The sequence below is a fragment of the Bombina bombina genome, chromosome 1 (genome assembly GCF_027579735.1).
Source record: "Bombina bombina isolate aBomBom1 chromosome 1, aBomBom1.pri, whole genome shotgun sequence".
NCBI classification, from domain to species: domain Eukaryota; kingdom Metazoa; phylum Chordata; class Amphibia; order Anura; family Bombinatoridae; genus Bombina; species Bombina bombina.
Window position 1 is genome coordinate 318,591,044 of NC_069499.1, and position 16,663 is coordinate 318,607,706.

General features: G+C 37.3%; 1 protein-coding gene across 1 annotated transcript in view; it reads left to right on the plus strand.

Annotated features, from left to right (window-relative positions):
- The window catches only part of CNTNAP5 (contactin associated protein family member 5), an 886,402-nt gene that overhangs the window by 599,256 nt on the left and 270,483 nt on the right, over positions 1-16,663 (plus strand). The window contains 1 exon segment of the mRNA XM_053712216.1: positions 14,167-14,323. Coding sequence (XP_053568191.1) covers positions 14,167-14,323 — 157 coding nt within the window.

Here is a 16,663-nt window from a genome sequence, read left to right on the forward strand (position 1 = left end):
TGTAGTTCAAAAAATAATATCAAGAATAAATCATATGATCTGCAGTTTCATTAATTCACCTGTTAATTTGTGGAATACATGCAGTTTAATATATTGATGAGATAGCTTAGGTTTACAGATTTAGGCATGTCATTGAAAACTGAGTCTTTCATACTAAAAGAGAAAATAAATCAAGAATCATTCAATTAGGATGTAATAAAACTGTTATTTATAATTTAGCAAGGCTCTGCAAATAATAACTTTGTCATCCCTAAGTGATAAAAATGCTATATAATAATGCAACCTGAATAAAAAAGAAGATAGGTCTGCAAAGATTTCAAACTGTTTAGAGATTCAGGTTTAAAATAGCTATTTTTTTAAACAAAGTACATTTAATGTGTATTGTGTGACTTTTGTAAGGGCTGGACATGCATTATGGTTGACCTGAAAAAAGCTAACGAAGGGACTGCAGCAATCTGTTAGCTGTGCTTATGCTAATTATGGTTTCACTTAAAGCAAAGTTTCTAGCAATATCAACAACTCCAGACACCATATTACCAATCACCTGTATATACAAAGTTCCACTCTATGTGTAGTGAGTATGGCTCAATGTGGGTTAACGGATTAGGTCAGGGTGTATGCTGTAGCAATATTGTAGTGCTGTAGCTGCTATAGGGCTTACCTGCTCTGTTCTTCTACACCGGACGGTCTCAGGCGCTGTTTCCAGACTCAGCTGGTGGATGTGAAAAAACAATGCTGACGCTTATCGCTGTACAGCATGTACTCACCCTTACAGCTTGACCTCCTGTTGCTCCTGCAGAGATGTGCCCCAATAGTATGCAGCCTTCCGTCCTCGGCGATATGTCTCTGCTTCTCTCACATCACCTGACTCCGTTCCCAGTCTTCGGCCTATACAGATGACGTCACTCCGCTCCATTAGTAAAGAACTTAGATTTTTCTTCTTCTTTAATTTTCTCTTGCCTTTTGTATACCCATGTATTTGTCAGTGGCGGCTTGAATTCTCTGCCTGAGTCCAGGTAACCTCCTCTAGATAGCTTCCCTCTGGATGGGAAAAGGAACTGGTGCACTTGGCTTATATAGATCAGCAAAAAGTAGATTCCCAAATGAAGGTGCTTGTATAAAAACTTGATCTTTATTATGCGGGCATCTCAATAAAAACAACAGGATATAAAACAAAACAGTACATGCTTAGACAAAATTGTCTAACGCATTTCAGCTTACAAAGCCGTACTCATAGACCTACTATATGTCTAGCAAATGGATCTCTTATACTCTAACAACTAAATGCACACACCTGAGCATGATAATTGATTAACTCTTAGTTACCTTCTTATTACATCACTTTTTCTCCATTGGCTCTATTAAGCTCTCTATATTCATGATGTATAAATATAACCCTTGCTTCAAGTATTAAACTGAGTTATCCTATTCTAAATTAATTTTCCATTCTGCTTAATTAATTGCAGATTATTAACTTGACCTTATATTTGTTACCTTATATATATGTATATATGTATAATTTAACATAAGGTAATCTCTCTACAGTACTAGATTTTTAAGTGATAAATGAATATATAAACAAAGTACCATCTATAATGCATAATGCTCAGCAATGTATATATTTACTCCCTAAAATCTCTGGAATATATAATTTATCACTCAATATCATCTCATGTTAAAGTTGGATGCATGTACAAACAATGTGCACAAATGCATCCATTCCTGTGCTCATAGTCATGCCTGGTATATACATCCAACTTCTCTATAACATGAGAATTTATATCTCTTCTAAAATGATAGAAAAATCTTACTTATGCATGATGAGAGGTACAGGTAATGTCCTGAATACTCAGTTGTCTTAGTGTAACGTCTGGTATTTCTGTACCTTATCATTATTCACAATTTTTAATAATCACATCAACATAAATTCTATATTACCTTTTGTACATGGTCTATTTTTTTTTTTTCACTTAAAGCAAACTTTAAATATATAATTGTTCACATAAAAGTATCAGGAATAGAATTGGCTCAATTTATGAAACCCTGGAAAGGCATGGTTCCTGTCAGAGGGCTTTGTCCATCCGGCATTGCAGGAATTGGCAGCATCTTCTGCCTGCAGTTACCTTTGCACAAGCAATTGCTTGTGCATCCATGATCCCTGATCTCCTGCAACCATAGCTTGTTAATCATCCTGCTCAGACCTAATTAGACCTGATCAGGATTACTTAACATTGCCACCTTAATGGTCTTAAAGAGACTGTTTACTTAACTAGCATTTCAGGCTGACTTTTATGAGCCTTCATAGATCCGGCCCCAAAGCTACGCTTGCAGCTTCATAAATGTACCCCAGCGAGTTTATCAAATATTTGACCTGCTTTATGAGAAAAAAAGATTTAAATGACTCAGAGTCTTAATGAATTATTGTTATTTTAACTTCACACACCTTCCATGCCTCATTTCAATAATATCAGATAATTTAACTCTAATTTTAAGTTGCAGTTTATGGTTCATATTAATCTGAGTCTATTTTACTAAGCCTTTATTCATGGGTGTGCAGGCTTGATTTAGTGTATGTGCACTAGATTGTTGCAAATTTCTAGAATTTATGTGCCATCAAGACTATACTTGAAAAAAAAAAACTTTATTAAAGACCTTTATGGTTAAATATGCTAGAAAAAGCCCCACAATATTATATAAAATGGAAATTAAAATTTTGTGAAAACCCCCTGTTTGCTTTAAAGTGCAATGAGAACTTTTCCCTTAAATAGTCCCAAGTTCAAATTATCTTCAAACTCGCATCTCTGAGATGTGTAAAGCACCAGAATATATATAACCTTGCATTATTTGCAGCGCATCACTGCAACAGTCAGGAGATTCAGCAACATTTTGGAATACATTATCGGTGCAGAATGCAAGACTGAACTAGTTTGCTATTATTCAACATTACACCTATGAATTTTGATCTCAAATAACTCAGTGATGCCTCATAACCCCAGGCGATGGGCAGAAGGTTATTTCTTTTTTTCCTGACTTTTAAAATTGAATGTGATCACTTTAGAATCTAACTTTTAACCCATGCCAGCTGCTCATTTCATACTGATAGGTGGATTTGATTTGCCTTATTCTGCTAGCTGATGTGAGAGTCAAGAAGTTGCAAGGGTGGCCTTATATCTGCTGCACAAACTTTAGTTACGGAACTTCTCAGTAGAGTTTTAAAGAGGGTATTAATAGTTTATTTCTTGGAATTATATGAGATATTTTTTTGTTTTCTTATTTTTTACTGCCTTTATTTTATTTCGATGTTCCACCACACTTTCATCTCATAGACACAGATTTTTAACTTCATTTTTAGAATTATATGTAACAATAAAAATAATAATACCAGTAGTAGTAGTAATAATAATAATAATAATAATAAAGACTCTATAATGCTATGGGTGTATGATTTGTTTTTGCATTATACAAATATTGTTGCACTCCCCTTATGGCATAGCACAATAAAGTTAAGGTTTTTAACCCCTTAGTGACCAGAGCACTTTTCCATTTTCTGTCCGTTTGGGACCAAGGCTATTTTTACATTTCTGCGGTGTTTGTGTTTAGCTGAAATTTTCCTCTTACTCATTTACTGTACCCACACATATTATATACCGTTTTTCTCGCCATTAAATGGACTTTCTAAAAATACCATTATTTTCATCATATCTTATCATTTACTATAAAAAAAATTATAAAATATGAGGAAAAATGGAAAAAAACACACTTTTTCTAACTTTGAACCCCAAAATCTGTTACATATCTACAACCACCAAAAAACACCCATGCTAAATAGTTTCTAAATTTTGTCCTGAGTTTAGAAATACCCAATGTTTACATCTTCTTTGCTTTTTTTGTAACTTATAGGGCCATAAATACAAGTAGCACTTTGCTATTTTCAAACCATTTTTTTTCAAAATTAACGCTAGTTACATTAGAACACTAATATCTTTCAGGAATCCCTGAATATCCATTGACATGTATATATTTTTTTTTAGAAGACATCCCAAATTATTGATCTAGGCCCATTTTGGTATATTTCATGCCACCATTTCACCGCCAAATGCGATCAAATACAAAAAATTGTTCACTTTTTCACAAATTTTTTTCACAAACTTTCAGTTTCTCACTGAAATTATTTACAAACTGCTTGTGCAATTATGGCATAAATGGTTGTAAATTCTTCTCTGGGATCCCCTTTGTTCAGAAATAGCAGACATATATGGCTTTGGCATTGCTTTTTGGTAATTAGAAGGCCGCTAAATGCCACTGCGCACCACACGTGTATTATGCCCAGCAGTGAAGGGGTTAATTAGGGAGCATGTAAGGAGCTTTTTGGGGTAATTTTAGCTTTAGTGTAGTGTAGTAGACAACCCCAATTATTGATCTAGGCCCATTTTGGTATATTTCATGCCACCATTTCACCGCCAAATGCGATCAAATTAAAAAAAACGTAAAATTTTTCACAATTTTAGGTTTCTCACTGAAATAATTTACAAACAGCTTGTGCAATTATGGCACAAATGGTTGTAAATGCTTCTCTGGGATCCCCTTTGTTCAGAAATAGCAGACATATATGACTTTGGAGTTGCTTTTTGGTAATTAGAATGCTGCTAAATGGCGCTGCGCATCACACGTGTATTATGGCTAGCAGTGAAGGGGTTAATTAGGTAGCTTGTAGGGAGCTTGCAGGGTTAATTTTAGCTTTAGTGTAAAGATCAGCCTTCCACCTGAAACATCAGACCCCCTGATCCCTCCCAAACATCTCTCTTCCCTCCCCTACCCCACAAATGTCCCCGCCATCTTAAGTACTGGCAGAAACTCTGCCAGTACTAAAATAAAAGGTATATTTGGGCTTTTTTGTGCATTTTTTGTTAGCATATTTACATATGCTTCTGTGTAGGGATCCCCCTTAGCCCCCAACCTCACTGATCCCCCACTAAACAGCTCTCTAACCCTCCCCCTCTGACTTAATGTGCGCCATCTTGGGTACTGGCAGCTGTCTGCCAGTACCCAGTTTAGTGAAAAAAATGCTTTTTTTAAATAAAAAATGTCCCCTTTTCTGTAGTGTAGCTTTCCCCCCCCCCCCCCAAGACCAACCCCCCACCCCTTCCAGATCCCTTAGATGGTTAGAAAAAAAAACGTTTATTTAATTTTTTTTTTACTTTTCTTTAACTTTTTTTCTGTAGTTTAGCGGTTCCCACCCGCTCCCGCCCCGTGCACGCGCCCGCCCGCCACCCCCCGTGCACGCGCGCGCGCCCGTGCGCGCCCCCGGTCGGCTCCGCTTCCGATCCCGCCCCCCTCCAACCTTACGCAACTCACCGATGGCCGCCCACCCGCCTCCCAAGTCGGCTCCCACCCACCAACGATACCGGCCATCGATGTCCGGTGCAGAGAGGGCCACAGAGTGGCTCTCTCTGCATCGGATGGCCAGACAGTGTTATTGCAGGATGCCTCGATATCGAGGCATCGCTGCAATAACCGGAAAGCAGCTGGAAGCGAGCAGGATCGCTTCCAGCTGCTTTCCACACCGAGGACGTGCAGGGTACGTCCTTGGTCGTTAACTGACATCCTTTAGAGGACGTACCCTGCACGTCCTCGGGCGTTAAGGGGTTAAGGGATATACAAGTGCAAACATTTTTTTTTATATGCTAGAGCAGTTTATTATTGTACTCTTGTATATAATGTTGTGTTTAACCCCTTCAAAAGGAATAAATGCATAGTTTAAGTCAGCTCCAGAGCAGCAATAGATTACTGGGAGTTAGTAGTAAAGGATAAGTACATATATTTTCAACAAAAGATACCAAGAGAACAAAGTAAAGTTGAAAATTAAAAGTGAATTTAAATGTTCTTAAAATTACATGCTCAATCTAAATTATTCAAGTTTAATGTTCAATTTCCTATCCCTTTTAGCAGTTTATTAAGTTTGTAATGATTAAAGGAGATTTACAAAATGTGAATCCCTGCACCTTTGTTCTATATACAAGTTAATGCCTGGGAAATTATGTTTCCAGTCATAGGAGATTGAGTTAATCAGTATCAGTATTGAGATCTAAATAGTGGAACATCATAGAGGATTTGCTTTGTAACCCAAAGAGTTTCACAGTATCACCTTGGTCATGAAACTCTAGACTTATGCAGTATTGGGCACATTGCTTACAGAACATGAGGGAAGGGGGGTGATGTTCTTTTGTAAACTTGCTCAGACATAATATACAAATACTCCTCCTGGGAGAAATCTGGACAGGAACACCGGGGTCAATTCAAATATAAATAGTAGTTCATTTAATGGTGCCACTCCATATCTGAACTATTTTTAAGGGCCATCTTTATCATAGGATAGTGTAGTGAAGGATAAGAAGGAGAGTAAGAAAGCAAAAAAAAATAGTATGATTAGAATAAAAGAAGGAAATATCTCATTCTGTAGGACAGGTTATTAAAAAAAAAAGTCTCCAACATCCTGTATTAATCAAAATGAATGTTTCTGCAAATTACATAATACATATTCTGGTAAAGTATCATTTAAATATGCATAAAATATATATTCTCTCTATTCCCTGTGATTAATAAAGCAAAGCCAAGTACTTGCCATTCTCACAATCTCATGTAAAACTTGCAGTCTGATAACCAAGTAAAGAAGAGAGGGATAACGTTACTCATTAGTTCAGAAGGTTTAATTAGAACTGATTACATGTTTTTGCTTTTAAATTTGCACCAAAGGCTATTCCCTCCTATCAGAAAGTAACCTGGGATCCACTTTATATTTAGTAGCCATCTAAGCTGTGGTCAGATTAGTCAAGAGGCAAATAACACTGCTGCTCAGAACAGCCAATCAAATGATGCACTCATGTGAAAAATACCCATATTTCCCTTTCATGTGTATTATCTATCCATGTTTACATACATTTAATCATGTAATAGACCAAAAAGTGACAAGATTACATTTGGCTCATTAAATACAGTGATGAAAGTCTTAATGGGAAAAAAGGCTGTATAAGCCTTTTCTAATGAAAGCACATGATCTTCTTCCTTTAATCATGATCTAGTAAATATTTTCTTTTCCATTTCTGATTCTACTGATGCAAAAATGAGAATCAACTAGAAATAGCTGTTATTTCTTCAGAAATGTAAAATGTCAAAATGCAAACATGAATATGTCAGAAAAGATCACTAATCCAACTGGAATTTTATTTATAGACTAACTTTGTGACTGAATCTGAGTTATAACTTCAACTTCAAAATAGAGAATCCATTTAGTGAGTTTATTCTTGACTGCTATAAGTCTATGTTAGTTGTTCCTATTTTTCTTACAAGTATATTAACAATACAAGTTGTGCCAGTTTATTTTATACCCCCAATACATGCCGTAGTTTGAAAACAAATGATCAGTAGAAACCCCACTGATGATGTGTGCAAACCTTACATAATCTTATATGTAAAAGTGGTGTTTCATTAGTCACAAAAGGTTATAGATTGCAAATTGACATGTTGGGTCTTGGGTTCCAGTAGTATTTTTTTTATTTAGTCAATGTTTTTTTTTTATTATTCAAAGATGCAAACACTTTATATTGATTTGATGATTATTTTTGTTACATTTATTTCAGTATTGAGGTCACATTTTTATATGTACATGTGTTTATTTTTTATCTTGGGTACCATCCAGACATCCCTAGTATCTTGAGATGAAACCTTGACTTGCTCAAGATCTTGTGGTACCTTGATACAAGAATAAAATGAGACCTTGCCAACTCTCCATACACTAAAGTCTAAATCCAATGATAATTGTCAGTATCAAAGTTTCAAGTTCAGCAGATTGACATATTGCATGAGAGCATGCTAATAACCATCCCACAAACCCTATTAATGTCTGTCTACCCAAGGCCAATGGTCCCACCTAGTCTAATTATACGTGGATGAAACAAGGGAGAGCTGAGTGTCTAATATATACTGGAGCCATATTTGCAACTTACAGTTTGTGAAGAAAGTATGGATGAAATAATTAATTTATCATTTGACAGACTAGACAGACCTTATGATAGATCAAACTTTGGCCATAATTTGTTGCCAAGAAGTTAATGTTAAATAAGAGTAAATATATTTTTAGATTTTGTTGCAGCCCATTTTAAAATGAGTACATGTTTACTTCTCCATTTGCCAAAAGCTTTCCTGGATATAATGTTTGTTCAAAACCATCAGTGCTTCTTAAATAATAAAGATTACAACCTCTATTTATCCCCTGTCTTGTGTTGAACTAAAAGTAATTTAAAACTAATTTTTAAAAGTAACTGAAACTCATGCAATCATGAAAATAAAATTGGGAAAAGCAAGTTTGCAGCACATCTCAAGTGAACCGTATAATAAGGAACACAAAACTTCCTTATTTAACCTAATGCTGAAGGAGCCTTAGAGAGTCCCAGGTGGGTAATATTAGCCAATACCAGTCAAATGAGAACATTTAATACCAGATTTGATATTCTTTTGGCTGAAGAAAGGTACTTGTTTATTGATTGCCTCTGCACTTTCTTAAATCTTGTTTTTTATTATTATCAGCGTGCAGTAAAATTGTAAAAGTTCACAGCTAGAGAATATTAATCTCTGTGTGCATTTGCAGTAGATTGGGAATCTAATTTAAGGAACAAAGCCAGGGTATAACAACAGTGTTTTCCTTCCATGTTAATTAGGAGCTGACTTAATTTGCTGTAATTGTGTTTTTTTAATATAAAAGTAGAATTAGCAAAGTTTTCTGTTAAAGGTATACTCGCCTTACATATTTGTTGAACTATGAGGTCTAAATGTTCCATCACATTAATGTTTCTGTAATCTTCACTTAGTCTTCATCATATAGGCCTAGATTTAGAGTTTTGCGGCCAAAGGGGTGCGTTAGCTGCGCATGCTTTTTTCTGGCCGCACCTTTTAAATACCTCTGGTATTGAGAGTTCACAGAATGGCTGCGTTAGGCTCCAAAAAAGGAGCGTAGAGCATATTTACCGCAACTTCAACTCTCGATACCAGCGGTGCTTACGGACGCGGCCAGCTTCAAAAACGTGCTCGTGCACGATTCCCCCATAGAAAACAATGGGGCTGTTTGAGCTGAAAAAAAACCTAACACCTGCAAAAAAGCCGCGTTCAGCTCCTAATGCAGCCCCATTGTTTGCTATGGGGAAACACTTCCTACGTCTGCACCTAACACTCTAACATGTACCCCGAGTCTAAACACCCCTAACCTTACACTTATTAACCCCTAATCTGCCGCCCCCGCTATCGCTGACCCCTGCATATTATTATTAACCCCTAATCTGCCGCTCCGTAAACCGCCGCTACTTACATTATCCCTATGTACCCCTAATCTGCTGCCCATAACACCGCCGACCCCTATATTATGTTTATTAACCCCTAATCTGCCCCCCACAACGTCGCCTCCACCTGCCTACACTTATTAACCCCTAATCTGCCGAGCGGACTGCACCGCTATTATAATAAAGTTATTAACCCCTAATCCGCCTCACTCCCGCCTCAATAACCCTATAATAAATAGTATTAACCCCTAATCTGCCCTCCCTAACATCGCCGACACCTAACTTCAAACATTAACCCCTAATCTGCTGACTGGAGCTCACCGCTATTCTAAAAAATGTATTAACCCCTAAAGCTAAGTCTAACCCTAACACTAACACCTCCCTAAGTTAAATATAATTTAAATCTAACAAAATAAATTAACTCTTATTAAATAAATTATTCCTATTTAAAGCTAAATACTTACCTGTAAAATAAATCCTAATATAGCTACAATATAAATTATAATTATATTATAGCTATTTTAGGATTTATATTTATTTTACAGGTAACTTTGTATTTATTTTAACCAGGTACAATAGCTATTAAATAGTTAAGAACTATTTAATAGCTAAAATAGTTAAAATAATTACAAAATTACCTGTAAAATAAATCCTAACCTAAGTTACAATTAAACCTAACACTACACTATCAATAAATTAATTAAATACAATACCTACAATTATCTACAATTAAACCTAACACTACACTATCAATAAATTAATTAAATACAATATCTACAAATAACTACAATTAAATAAACTAATTAAAGTACAAAAAATAAAAAAGAACTAAGTTACAAAAAATATTTTTTTTTACAAACATTAGAAAAAAATTACAACAATTTTAAACTAATTACACCTACTCTAAGCCCCCTAATAAAATAACAAAGCCCCCCAAAATAAAAAAAATGCCCTACCCTATTCTAAATTACAACAGTAACCCAAACCCCCCTTAAATAAACCTAACACTAAGCCCCTGAAGATCTACCTACCTTGTCTTCACCTCTCCGGGTATCACACCGATCCGTCCTGGCTCCAAAATCTTCATCCAAGCCCAAGCGGGGGCTAGACATCCATCATCCGGCGGCTGAAGAGGTCCAGAAGAGGCTCCAAAGTCTTCATCCTATCCGGGAAGAAGAGGCGATCCGGACCGGCAACCATCTTGATCCAAGCGGCATCTTCTATCTTCATCCGATGAGGACCATCTTGAAGACCTCCACCGCGGACCCATCTTCTTCTTCCGATGACTTCCCGACGAATGATGGTTCCTTTAAGGGACGTCATACAAGATGATGTCCCTCGAATTCCGATTGGCTGATAGGATTCTATCAGCCAATCGGAATTAAGGTAGGAAAATTCTGATTGGCTGATGGAATCAGCCAATCAGATTCAAGTTCAATCCGATTGTCTGATCCGATCAGCCAATCAGATTGAGCTCGCATTCTATTGGCTGATCGGAACAGCCAATAGAATGCAAGCTCAATCTGATTGGCTGATTGAATCAGCCAATCGGATTGAACTTGATTCTGATTGGCTGATTCCATCAGCCAATCAGAATTTTCCTACCTTAATTCCGATTGGCTGATAGAATCCTATCAGCCAATCGGAATTCGAGGGACGCCATCTTGGATGACGTCCCTTAAAGGAACCGTCATTCATCGGGAAGTCGTCGGAAGAAGAAGATGGGTCCGAGGTGGAGGTCTTCAAGATGGAGCCGGTCCTCATCGGATGAAGATAGAAGATGCCGCTTGGATCAAGATGGTTGCCGGTCCGGACCGCCTCTTCTTCCCGGAAAGGATGAAGACTTTGGAGCCTCTTCTGGACCTCTTCAGCCGCCGGATGATGGATGTCTAGCCCCCGCTTGGGCTTGGATGAAGATTTTGGAGCCAGGACGGATCGGTGTGATACCCGGCGAGGTGAAGACAAGGTAGGAAGATCTTCAGGGGCTAAGTGTTAGTTTTATTTAAGGGGGGTTTGGGTTAGATTAGGGGTATGTGGGTGTTGGGTTGTAATGTTGGGGGGGTATTGTATGTTTTTTTTAGAGGCAAAAGAGCTGAATTCTTTGGGGCATGCCCCGCAAAGGGCCCTGTTCAGGGCTGGTAAGGTAAAAGAGCTTTGAACTTTTGTAATTTAGAATAGGGTAGGACATTTTTTTATTTTGGGGGGCTTTGTTATTTTATTAGGGGGCTTAGAGTAGGTGTAATTAGTTTAAAATTGTTGTAATTTTTTTCTAATGTTTGTAAATATTTTTTTATTTTTTGTAACTTAGTTCTTTTTTATTTTTTGTACTTTAGTTAGTTTATTTAATTGTATTTATTTGTAGGAATTGTATTTAATTTATTTATTGCTAGTGTAGTGTTAGGTTTAATTGTAGATAATTGTAGGTAGTTTATTTAATTAATTTATTGATAGTATAGTGTTAGGTTTAATTGTAACTTAGGTTAGGATTTATTTTACAGGTAATTTTGTAATTATTTGAACTATTTTAGCTATTAAATAGTTCTTAACTATTTTATAGCTATTATACCTGGTTAAAATAAATAAAAAGTTACCTGTAAAATAAATATAAATCCTAAAATAGCTATAATATAATTATAATTTATGTTGTAGCTATATTAGGGTTTATTTTACAGGTAAGTATTTAGATTTAAATAGGAATAATTTATTTAATAAGAGATAATTTATTTAGTTAGAATAAAATTATATTTAACTTAGGGGGGTGTTAGGGTTAAAATTAGCTTTAGGGGTTAAAAAATTTATTAGAGTAGCAGTGAGCTCCGATCGGCAGATTAGGGGTTAATACTTGAAGTTAGGTGTCGGCGATGTTAGGGAGGGCAGATTAGGGGTTAATACTATTTATTATAGGGTTATTGAGGCGGGAGTGAGGCGGATTAGGGGTTAATAACGTTATTATAGTAGCGGTGCGGTCGGCTCGGCAGATTAGGGGTTAATAAGTGTAGGCAGGTGGAGGCGACGTTGAGGGGGGCAGATTAGGGGTTAATAAATATAATATAGGGGTTGGCGGTGTTAGGGGCAGCAGATTAGGGGTACATAGCTATAATGTAGCTGGCGGCGGCGTGCAGACGGCAGATTAGGGGTTAATAATAATATGCAGGGGTCAGCGATAGCGGGGGCGGCAGATTAGGGGTTAATAAATATAATATAGGGGTCGGCGGTGTTAGGGGCAGCAGATTAGGGGTACATAGCTATAATGTAGCTGGCGGCAGTGTACGGAGCGGAAGATTAGGCGTTACATTTTTTTTATAGAGTGGCGGCAATGTGGGGGGGCCTCGGTTTAGGGGTACATAGGTAGTTTATGGGTGTTAGTGTACTTTAGAGCACAGTAGTTAAGAGCTTTATAAACCGGCGTTAGCCCAGAAAGCTCTTAACTACTGACTTTTTTCTGCGGCTGGAGTTTTGTCGTTAGATTTCTAACGCTCACTTCAGACACGACTCTTAATACCGGAGTTAGAAAGATCCCATTGAAAAGATAGGATACGCAATTGACGTAAGGGGATCTGCGGTATGGAAAAGTCGCAGCTGGAAAGTGAGTGTTAGACCCTTTCCTGACTGACTCCAAATACCGGCGGTAGCCTAAAACCAGCGTTAGGAGCCTCTAACGCTGGTTTTGACGGCTACCGCCAAACTCTAAATCTAGGCCATAGTTTCTAAAAGCACTTCTTTTTTGTTATACATTAAAATCTGAGCCTTGTGGGTTTAGACCACTTAATTAGAGCATTTTGATGAGCTTTGTAGGAGCTTTTTCTGCTGAAATAAATAAAATATATTTTAAATATATTTTTGATGCTGCATATGCAACATTTGAGCCCTTGTTGTACAGTCTTGCTCATGTGAGCTGCAACCACAAGTAAAAATGCAGATTTCCCAGGGGTGGTGGACTTAAAGGGACAGTAAATGTTGACAAGACTTTTATATAATCCTGCACTAGTTGCAGAATTGTATATTATGATAGCCATACTTTTTAAATACTATTTCAAACTATACTTTTATGCAGCCAAAATGAACATGGAACTTTGCAGAATGAAAGATTGTAATATAATATCTCTTGTTTGCATAGTAATAAAATAAGCTTTGCAAAATGCTTTCATTACTTATTGTGCACCTTTTTCTATAATTTAAATCTGAAAATTGGCTTCACAAGTCTAAGCTTACACTGTATATGTTTCTTATTAGTCTCTTGTAATTACAAGGTGTTTTATATCCCTTTTAAAACATGTAGATTAATTAACATGTTTTTGTTTTAAAGGGACAGTCTAGGCCAAAATAAACTTTCATGATTCAGATAGAGCATGTAATTTTAAACAATTTTCCAATTTTTTTTATCACCAATTTTGCTTTGTTCTCTTGGTATTCTTAGTTGAAAGCTTAACCTAGGAGGTTCATATGCTAATTTCTTAGACCTTGAAGCCCACCTCTTTCAGATTGCATTTTAACAGTTTTTCACCACTAGAGGGTGTTAGTTCACGTATTTTATATAGATAACACTGTGCTTGTGCACGTGAAGTTATCTGGGAGCCATCACTGATTGGCTAGACTGCAAGTCTCTCAAAAGAACTGAAAAAAGGGGCAGTTTGCAGAGGCTTAGATACAAGATAATCACAGAGGTTAAAAGTATATTATTATAACTGTGTTGGTTATGCAAAACTGGGGACTGGGTAATAAAAGGATTATCTATCTTTTAAAACAATACAAATTCTGGTGTAGACTGTCCCTTTAAGTTGAGTGCATATGATTAGATATTTTCATCCTAACAGATTTTCTCTTTGTGTGTTCACAGATGGAGCTCCTTTCACTTGGTGGTTTGGGAGAGGCAATGAGAGACACTCCTATTGGGGTGGCTCTCTTCCTGGAGTCCAGCAGTGTAGCTGTGGAATGGAAGAAAGCTGCATTGATATGAGACATTACTGCAATTGTGATGCTGACAAGCATGAATGGTAAGGTTCTGTTATTTCTACAGGAAACATATCTTCTTTATAATATGTGTGTTTAAATTCTGACAGCAGATAAGAACCATAGATAGGCCCAACAAGTCTGCCTACAAAAATGAACTTAAAGGGATAGGAAACCCATTTTTTTCTTTCATGATTTAGAAAGAGTGTGCAATTTTAAACTTTCTAATTTACTTCTATTATCTAATCTGCTTAATTATCTTGATATCCTTTGCTTAAAAGCATATCTAAATAGGCTCAGTAGCTGCTGATTGGTGGCTGCACATAGATACCTCGTGTGATTGGCTCACCCATGTGCATATCTAAATAATGAAGCAAGAGGGGGCGTGTCTAGGCGGCGTCCATGACAGGACGTGTTATCAGGGGCTCCAGGAGATGATTTGTGTAATCCGCCGATCATCCTACACAGATAATTACAGCATCTACGGAAAACAACATTATATTTGCATGCAGTATAATCTACTGCTTTGAACGATACCAAATTTGCTGTCTTCATGACTTTGGATCACTGATCTGGACCGCTGAAACCTCTGGCGACGGCCTCCTTTGGGATCTCAGCACCCCCCCCAGTTATCCGGGTAAGGCATTCCCTACTGGAGTGCAATTTTTTTCTACACTACATCATGTGTTCAGTGGGGACTCTCTTTTTACATATGCAAGATGGAGTACACGGAAGCTCTTACACTAGATCGGATTACCTCTATCCTAAATGTTCATTTTGCACGGCTCATGAGGGACATAGCTGCAGCTTGGGCAAATGGCAGCGAACATGAGCAACAGCGCAGCATGGATACAGCTAAAGTGGCGATACCTACTCAGGAGTCTACTGATAAGTGTAACCTCTCGATGAAACCACAGGACAAGAAATCTCCAACACCTGGGCGCTACAGGGAGAGAGGTCAGACAATAACTGAGACTGAGAACCGGGAGAGCTTTGGTACGGGGAAGTACTCCACGCCACTCAAAACTCATACCGCCTTGCGCTTGGCCCCTATGAAGACTCGGAGCCGCCTGGCCCTGAGGAACAGAGGGATTGTTAGTCGAGCAATGAAGGGGAAGGGCTCAATGCCAAATGCGGCAGTTAAAACGGTTGTGGTTGTGTACCGCCTTACATACAGCCGCCGGAGAGACTCAAGTACACAGGCGCTCCTCGCAAGGGGACATATTCAGTCAAGTAGGCCAGTCTACCCATACATTTACTGTGGCCGGGTGTACTCTGCATCTCATAACATTGCCTGGAGAACTGGTGTGGGCTAGGTATTAGCATATATGCAGGACTAACGGTAATGAACAGGGGGCTATTCACAGCTCTCAGTGTACTGGCGATCTTGTAGCTGCATGGATTCTATACCATGTGTCTGGGGACTAAGTTTATACTAGACTCATATTTAATTAACATCTTACACTATAGGTTAATAGGTGGGTATTAATGTTTGTCTACCCTGATGTCATGCAGACGTGTATTTTACAGTTTATATAAGTTATATGTTTAAAGTCATGACAGCACACTTTACTCCCATATGCTAATGTGTTTAACAGTTTATGGTTCCACCCAGGTGTAATAGGTTCATCTTAATAGTACTCTTTTCCCATTGCATTGGATTGTTCTCATTGTTGTTTTATGTTTATACTACTGAAAGGGAGTTTAGCTTCTAACAATAATTGCCCTGTTCTGTATCTTATATATGGGTATAAAGAGGTTTATGAGGGGGATAAAGGTTATACTGCAATCATCTTTTCCCTTATGCTATGTTCATGGGTTAGACTACGCTATTCTATCATCCTTATGAGCTGGAAATTTTCTATGCAACATTACTAGCTAAGGCTTCAAACACAAGTTCCTCCTGGGTTACTATCTGTGCAACCTATGTAAGTGTATTCCTTTACTATGATGGTGTGGCTCTTTTGTAGTCCTTATGTTCTACCATCTTTCCCCTTTAACCCCTTAATGACCGGACCATTTTTCAATTTTCTTACCCTTAATGACAATGGCTATTTTTACATTTCTGCAGTGTTTGTGTTTAGCTGTAATTTCCCTCTTACTCATTTACTGTACCCACACATATTATATACCGTTTTTTTTTCTTGCCATTAAATGGACTTTCTAAAGATACCATTATTTTCATCATGTCTTATAATTTACTAAAAAAAAATAATAAAATATGAAAAAAAAATGGAAAAAACCACACTTTTTCTAACTTTGACCCCCAAAATATGTTACACATCTACAATCACCAAAAAACACCCATGCTAAATAGTTTCTAAATTTTGTCCTGAGTTTAGAAATACCCAATGGTTACATGTTCTTTGCTTTTTTTGCAATTT